We start from the raw sequence: 8,317 nt of genomic DNA, 5'->3' as shown, positions 1-8,317 counted from the left end.
TTAGGGAAAAAAAAAATCACATGCAGGCCTTACCCCAGATGGCCTGAACCAGAACTTCTGGTTGGGGAGTATATAGAGGGTAGCTACTAGAAACCCCTGTTTATCTAACTTTCCCCTGTGATCCCACAGAGATGCTGATTTAGACCTACTTACTGCTAGGTAAAGCAGATGAAACTAAAAGGTGACAATCAGCAAGCAGCAGTCCTGGCCAAGGAAAAGCCAGCAATATTGGAGGATGTTTAGGCTGTATCCTGCTTTAACAGTGCTTAGCAGGATGATCCAAATCAGATGTCTTTTTAGGATTTGGACTGACAGTGTATCTTCTTGTCCCTCTTATGCTTCCACCCCTGTAAGCTTCACCTACATCCCTGCAGATTAACACTTTAGAAAAATATTTATTTAGAGAAATGAAAAATAAAATGTTTTCCAGGCAAATAATTCAAGTAACTAAAGCTAAAAATAAGTATATTTAAATCTCTCTAGGCCAAACAGTGAGGATTCATGCAGAAGTTGACTATAAATTAATGTTTTAGGGCATTAGTTCAGATAATAGGTCTTGAAAGTATATTTTAAAAATGTAACTCATGATTAATAGAGTGTGTTATCATCAACTTAGTATCTTACAAATATAGTGAAAAATATTGTAAGCCCAGGAAAATTTCACATATGTGATCTTTGTTTGATTTTTCCAGAGTATCCACTTCTCTCATAACTGAGTAATAAAAAATACTAGGTACCTTAAAAGAATAATCCAGTTACATAAATCCAAATTATTACTTGGAAGGAAAATTATATAAAGTTCTGAGCGAAACAAATTTATAATGTACAAATTACTTCTGTTCCTACATCTAAAATACATGTGATCAGGCTTCTACGTGCATGCTATGTCTTGTCAGTCGTGTCTGACTCTTTGCAACCCTATAGACTATAGCTCACCAGACTTCTCTGTCCATGGGATTTTCCAGGCAAGAATTACTAGAGTGAGTTGCCGTGCCCACCTCCAGGGGATCTTCCTGACCTAGGGATCGAACCCGAGCATCGGGCCTCCTGCGTTGGCAGGCAGGTTCTTTACCACTAGTGTCACCTGGGAAGCCTCCAGGATTCTACTCTCCCCACCCCCTCGAAAAAGGAAAGATACACGTTAAAAACTTAAAATCCCACAGTATAACATTCATTTCTATGCTTGTACATCACCATGCCTTACTATTCCTGTCCAAAACAAAGCTTTGCTTTGCAGCATTCAGGATTTGCTTTTGCATTATTTTTTATTGAAATATAGCTCATTTACAATGTTGTTTTAGTTTCAGGTGACAGCAGAGTGATTCAGTTATACATACATCCATATATCTACACATGTATATGTATATATGCATGTTTTTTTGAGCTGTAAATATGTTAAGTTTTGATCTCAACTCAGCTCATCCTTTAACCAAGCATCAGGATTAGGACCAGCCAAGATCAGGCTCTCCAAACTCCCCACTGCCAGCACTGTCCACAGTCCCTTGCCAAAGGCAGCATGCATTTCCTAGGATCAAGGATTTGAGAGTTGAAAGACCCTAGAGACCTGGTCCAGAAAAGTCTGAATTCAGAGATCTTCTGCAACCCCACTGCTGGCCATGTTCTTTCACACTCAGCACCCCGGTGATCATGGCCCCTGGAGGCAGCCCTTCCCCTTGCTGAAGTGTCAGTGGTTCAGGAGTTTCCCCCTGTGTCCTGACTCCCTGTGTGACCCTGAATGAACCACAGCATCTCTTCATCCAAATATGAAGAAAGAGGAACGATTTTAAAGATCACACAGGTCACAGAATTCTTCCTAATTGCTTAAATGGCAGGAACTGGAATAAAACGTTTTCCTGTAATACCCTTGGGACTGAAGGATCTTATCTAACAGGTGAGGTCTATGTTTAAAAGGTAGAGGCAGTAAGTTTTTAACACCAACTAGGCAATAAGGAATTGTCAAGTCAACTGAGCAATAGGCAACATCCTATCCGATTTCCTACGCACACATCCTGACCACTCACTCACCCACTCCTTAATACACAGCTGACCAGTATCTGCCACTAGGTGCCTGGCTTGGCAGTTACCAAGCTGTCAGCAAGTATCCACTGTTCCCCCAAAACCACCATTACCAAAGTCAGTCTTCCCTCTTCATCTCACTCTCCAGTTCTCTAAATACTTGTTACTGTGGCCTACCTCCATCTTTTAGTTATCTTCTCTCTCAGCCCCAGTGACAACACATCCCTGATTCATTCTCCTTTGTCATTTTCTGACCACTGTTTTGCCTCATTCTTTGGCTCTTTCACCATCCTTATCATTAAAAATAGCCACTTTTTGACTCTCTTGTCTTCACCAGGAAGAATCTGGAAACTGAGCTCTCCTGTCACTAACTCACTGTGTGGTCTTAGACAACCCACAGCCCTCTCTGGGTTTCATTTATCCCTGAGAAAGTAAAGCAGCTGGACTTGATAATCCAAAATCATAGTCCTTCAGACCTAGGCAGTGCTACGCTAGTCTGTCCTACGCTAGTCTGTCCTAATCCCATTCCTGTCCTCTATCAGTACCTGGTATATTTTCAGAAAGCCAGTGAAAGTCTGTGATGGAGCGAAGACCACCGGGAAGTCATCACTTCCAGGGTGGGAAGGAACCTCTGACATCTCAATTTCATAGTTGAGAAAACCTAGGTTCAAAGTGGGTAGTTGATTATCTCACAGTAGAGATGACAATAAGGAGGCTCCTACATGTTCCAAATTCAGAGCTTAAGTGACTTTCAAACCTGGCTGAAGTGCATAATGGTATCAGGTAAAATGGGACATTGAAGGTATACACTGGGTAGGACACTCCATAGCCTTTTTTCCTCTTTAAAAAAAAAATCTATACTGTATATAAGAAATTTGGAGAGAAATTTGCAATAGATGGTGTTTAACACAAAGCAGCACAATCAGATCACATAAAACAACTTAGATTTATATTTTTAAATAGCCAAATAAAACAGAACATCAAGTCGCAGAACACATGTATTTACATGAATTCAAATGTCCAAAGTACAATATAGTGGCATCTCTTTAACAGTTCATTTAAGACTTATACACACACAAGCATATAGACAAATATTAGTCTCCTAGAACAAAGGCTGAAGAAGTTACTCAGACATTTTGGCACTGACACCTACATATTTATGGCAACAAATAATGATGGCTTTAAACTTTCAATAAGATCTTTTGTACAAGGATAGGAGATGTACAGAATGGAAAGAAGACAGTCAAACAAATGTACCTTTACTGTACTATTTATCTAACACTATATGGGATGTGGCACTGCTCAGCAAATTTGATCAGGACTGTCTATTTACTCTGGTCTGCAATGATAACATGAACCGAAGTATCCCCAAATCTAACCTTACTTTGTGCTTTATAAACAACTGCTGCTTGGTTTTTCCTTCTGCATCTTTTAAAAATGAACACTTTCCTTTAATATAACTCAACTTTGGTCCCAATAAGTTAGTAAAATCTCTAATACCTGAAATTTAGCTTTTCTTTCAAGAATCCTGAGTGAAAGGACAATGTCAGTCATGTCACCTCCAGACCAGCTTTGAAATTATCAGTGGTGCTAAAGATGAAGATATCACCTAGAACTTGAACTCTGAAACACAACTCCATCTTTCTCTGGCATGAACCTAAGCGCTTTACCACATTTCCTATGAACCAGTGAAAGAGACCCTTTGGTTTTATTTCCGAAACACAGAACCACCCTATTTCTGCCCTGCTGTTTATTTTTGCAGACCACACACGAAGTTGAATATAAAGAGATTCAATCACTACATCGTACAAATGCAGGCACAAAATTAACTGGACGCCACAAAGGGTGTGTCTGAAAACACTGAATTGACCGAATCTGAGTCGGATTTCACCCTCGTGGACTTTAAGATGCCCTCAGCTATGACCGTTTCACTGGGAAAGAGCCTGACTTTCCCATTCTGCCCTGTTGCAGTATCCTTCAGGGGTTCCAAAAACACTACTCTTTTCCCAGCCCCTGCCTTCCGTTCATCAGTGGGGGCATCGCTATCAGGGCCGGGAGAGAGAATAGATGCATGGACATTGCTTTGGTTTAGCATATTTTTTCGTCTCTTGGGTTTACACTTGCAGGGACACGGTGTCAGATAGAGGTACAGAAGTACCAAAACAATGCTGGCCACACAGGCTGCAAGCGTGGTAAAAGCTGTGTTAAATGCCTCGTGTGCATGGGATTTGTTTATGGTGAAATTGCTCACGTTTATTGTGACATCCACAGTTTCATTTAACAGACGTTGCCGATTCATTGCAACACAGGAATACACTCCAGCATCCTCAAAACGAGGACTTTCTATAACCAGGCTTCCATTGGGAAACACGTGAAAGTTTTCCATCTCTTTATTGGGCTCCAGCACTCTGTTATCTGGACCGACCCACATGAAATCGGTATTTGCCCTACCAGTCTTGCCGTCACAGTGGACCATCAGCCTTTCCCCGACCTGAGCCTCGTGAATAAAGCCAAGGGCACGGAAGGAACCATTGATGATACTGTCAGAGCAGTTCAGGAAGCTATCCTGGAGCAGAAGCAACTGATGGAAGTGCCTAGTGTCAGACCATAGGCGACAGGTATAATCATTCTTAAAATCCATCACTGAGCTGAAGTGCCTACGGTACCAAAAGATCAGCAAGGAGTAGAGGGAACAGTCACAGACAAAGGGGTTTCCATGAAGGAAGATACCTCTCAGTTGCTTTCCTGGCACTAAATTTATATGATGCATTGGCAGAGAGGAGATCCGGTTATAAGAAACATCTAGAAACATCAGTTCTGCCAGCTTGAACCTTCCAACATACAAATCCATGGGAAACTGTGTGAGAAAGTTTCCACTTAAGTACAGTTTTTGCAGTTGGGAGAGCCCTCCAAACGCTGAAGGATCCAGATAGGAAATGTGATTGTTGTAAAGAAGGAGCACTTCCAGAACCTTCAGCTCTTGGAACACTGCACTTTTCATGGTCTTCAGCTTGTTGGATGACAAGTCAAGACACTTCAGATTTGGAGTGGTGGAAAAACTGTCCGTGGAAATGCTCGTGATGTTGTTGTGCCGAATAATGAGGGTGTTCAGCTTTACCAACGATACTGGAATCCACTCAGAATCCAGAAGCCCAATTCTGTTGTAACTCAGATCCAGTCTCTTGATCAGCCTGAAAAGGTTCCCAGGCACCCTGGACAGATTTTTGTTGGTGCAGCTGACGATGTCAGTGGCACAGATGCAAGCGGTGGGGCACACCCCGGAGGCGCCACGGCTCACAGTCACCGTGATAACCAACAAACACAGCAGTTCCTTGCAGCCCGATCTGACAACTCCAGGCAGGGTGGGCAGTGCGTGTAAACGTAAAGACATTATGGTCGCCTCTGAGGCTCTTCCAGGCGCCTTTTCCACCAGCTCAGTGAACCTGGTAAACAATCAATATTTAAAGAGGGGTTTAAAAAAGAAAAAAGATTCACTAGCACTAGTTAACCCTTAAGAGTAATATCTGGCTTTCTTTCCAATAACTTTTGAAACGGAGGTTTATTTCACACTGGGGAGTCTATGTTAGATGTCAATTTTTCCTTGGTTACTCCTGCTTACAGGCATTTACAGTTCCATTCTATCGGCACAACCTTCTCAATATCAGAAACTCATTTGTTTCTTAAGGTGCATCCTGCGTTGTTGTTGGGTTTTTTCTCTCTCTCTCCAGGAGACACAAAAATACACAAACGCGTCTTATAAACAATTACAGGGAAATACTTAGGAAGCCACCCGTCCAGAAAGCAACTCACAGACCTGGGACGCCTCACGGGCTCCGCGGATAGGCCGCCGACGTTGTGTTCTGCAGGTCTGTGCGTCCGTCTGTCTCTGTCTGTCAATCTGGCATCTTAGGAGTTCCTTTCCCTTTTGCTCCCGGCGGGCGGCAGCCTCTCGCTGGCTAGCAACTTTGGGGAGTTTCAAGCCGCCGCTTCGGCGGCAGGAGCAGCAACCCCGGCCGCAGGAAACGTCTCGACCCGGGCTCTCTTCATTGCTCGGCTGAAGGTACCGCCTGGGCGATCCGGTCGTCGCGTGCCCACGCGCGGAGCGCCCGGCTCCTGGAGCCGGGTCCGAGGGGCGGGGGCGCGGGAAGCGGATCGGACCCGGCCCCACCTCTCCGCTCACGGGAGGCAGCAGGGCCCCGGCTCTCCGGCGCCACCAGCAGGGTTTTATCCCCGCGCGCTCGGGGTCGGGTGCGGGGCGAGGAGACCAGTCCCGCCCCTGCGCGTCCTCCCTCCAGCGTGAACCTGCTCCCGGGCTACGGGAGGGAGCCGGCTGGGCGCGCGCGGCGCGGGGAGGGGGCGACGGGGCAGCCAATCGGAGCGGCGGCCGGCGCACCCCCACGCCCCCACCCCGCGGCCCCGCCGCCGCCCTCTTCCTGCCCCTCTGGGTTGGGGAGAGCGACCGCGCGGCGAGGCGGGGGACCCACACCGGAGGCCGGGCTCGCGTCTCCCGGGGTGAGGACGCGCTCGCGCACTGCTGCCAATCGCGTCCGCGAGCCCAGCCCCGACCCGCGGGCTGAGGGGGTCGTGGGAGGTTAAGGGACACCCCCCAGCCGGGGAGCGAGAGGTCGCAGCCCCGAAGACCCACGTGTCGCGACCGCGCGGGTCGCGTCTTTCTCCCACCGAATCCGCTGAGCTCCTCGACCTCTTATCGCTACCTTTGGGCGAAGGCCCAGGGGGCTTGCACAGCGCTAAGTGCAGTGGGTTTTACAGGTTTGCAAAGCAGACACCGAAGCCGCCTTTGGTCTCCGCCCTCATAAGGGGGCGGGGGGTAAGCAGAAAAATCGGGCGCGTTCTCCGGTGCAACAGGGTCTCCCGCTAGGAGGAAGGAACCGCGAAAGCGCCGCGGGGACACTGCGCACCTCCTGGGGAAGTTCGGTCCCTTTCCTAACTCGGGAGGAAGCATCAGGGTTCGTGCCCCATTCGCGAAGGAGAAGCGTAGGAAAGAAGGTTTGGAGCCGACCTTCTGCCTGGAAGGCAAAGATAAGAGTATTAAGCTTAAAAGCAAAAAAAAAAAAAAAAAATCCCAAAGCCAGCCGTTTTTTTTTTTTTCCCAAAATGTGTTCGCGCCGGACAGAGACATCCCGGAAGGGGTGTCTGCCGAGGTTCTTCATCCTTTCCCAAGAGGCAAGCTAAGAAAGGTGCGAGACCGGGTGGACAAGGCCGGGCAAAGTGAGGGGACAGGGGGTGGAGCTAATGAGCTTTTCGATTAAAAATCCATTTTTGTTTAATTCCGAGATCAATTTTAATGATGGGATTTGACTGAGCCAAATGACCCATTTATACATTATATCCGGATTTAAAGAACTAAATTACTGCCCTGACAAGAGATACTAACCAAAGCAGAAGGGACAGGGACATTGAAACGCACCAAATTGAGAAAGACAGTTGGGGGCAGGGCACATAACTTGTAATAGCACTTGAAAAATAGAAGCGATGACGTAGACGGCCAACTCCTCGGCCGCCTTGAATTGAGTGCGCGTTTGTCTACATTGTCAAATGAATGGATTCCTGTGGTGGCACAGATCTGTTAGGCCAGCGCCAAACGTAAATAGAATGGTGTGCATCATTAATTTAGCTAGGCTGTTTGTGGAATGAACCTGAAATAGCACTGGTAAATTGAGGTTTTTCAGGTGAGAGCAGCTTGATTCAGATTAGTTTTGGTTTTCTGAAAAGTTGAAGTTTATCATAATACAGTCTGAAATGCTTCAGGAAACATTTCTTACTGCAAGTTCCCAGGGGAAGGGCAAAGGTTGAGATTTTCTAAAGTTTAGGCCGCATTTCTTTGGGTTCTCAAAAAAAACTTAGTGTCCAGGGGTTCATTTTTACAGTTAGAATGATTAACACAGAGAAATAGATTAAAATTATCCAGAGGAACACTTTTTAAACAACTAATAGATGACCAGGCTTTTGCAGTATTTTTCTAAATAACATCCTATTCAAAGGAAAAAATGAAGATGGGAGAAAGACCTGTATTTCAAACAAAAATGGTCTAAAAAGAAAAGTAGCTTTTGAAAATAGAAGCACAATGTTATGTTATTAGGGCTGCAGGCACATCTTAGAAACTTTGTGCAAAGATTACACAACCTAAATAAACTAAATGCACTCAAAATCCCCAGGCAAGTTTATTTACCCATTTAAAGACCTGATTTTTGGGATTCTGCACATTTACCAAGAGGAAAAGAGTTTTGAAAAGGGTGGGTTTTCTTGACTTGGTGAGAGAAAGCCACCAGTTGATCTTAAT

The 8,317-nt window shown here is 45.6% G+C and overlaps 2 protein-coding genes across 2 annotated transcripts in view; one reads left to right on the top strand and one right to left on the bottom strand.

Annotated features, from left to right (window-relative positions):
• Positions 1-2,943: 2,943 nt before the first annotated feature.
• Positions 2,944-6,333, bottom strand: AMIGO2 (adhesion molecule with Ig like domain 2). Its single transcript, XM_081484335.1, has 2 exons — positions 5,831-6,333; positions 2,944-5,459 (listed from the first exon to the last, which is right to left on the bottom strand). Exon 2 carries the CDS (start codon positions 5,405-5,407, stop codon positions 3,842-3,844), a length of 1,566 nt encoding a protein of 521 aa, XP_081340461.1. The 5' UTR covers positions 5,408-5,459; positions 5,831-6,333; the 3' UTR covers positions 2,944-3,841.
• Positions 5,409-8,317, top strand: part of LOC145545664 (uncharacterized) — a 32,678-nt gene continuing 29,769 nt past the window's right edge. Inside the window, exons 1-3 of the mRNA XM_081590498.1 lie at positions 5,409-5,462; positions 5,860-5,882; positions 6,077-6,528. Of these exons, the coding sequence (XP_081446624.1) occupies positions 5,409-5,462; positions 5,860-5,882; positions 6,077-6,528 (529 nt within the window). The remainder of the gene's footprint in view (positions 5,463-5,859; positions 5,883-6,076; positions 6,529-8,317) is intronic.

The sequence above is a fragment of the Giraffa tippelskirchi genome, chromosome 4 (genome assembly GCF_054371585.1).
Source record: "Giraffa tippelskirchi isolate mGirTip1 chromosome 4, T2T-mGirTip1v1.2.pri, whole genome shotgun sequence".
Classification (NCBI taxonomy): domain Eukaryota; kingdom Metazoa; phylum Chordata; class Mammalia; order Artiodactyla; family Giraffidae; genus Giraffa; species Giraffa tippelskirchi.
This window is presented reverse-complemented; position numbering and strand designations above follow the sequence as displayed.

Excerpts from the sequence above, each read along its gene's own strand:
- AMIGO2 (XM_081484335.1), bottom strand. The coding sequence starts at position 5,407 with ATGTCTTTACGTTTACACGCACTGCCCACCCTGCCTGGAGTTGTCAGA.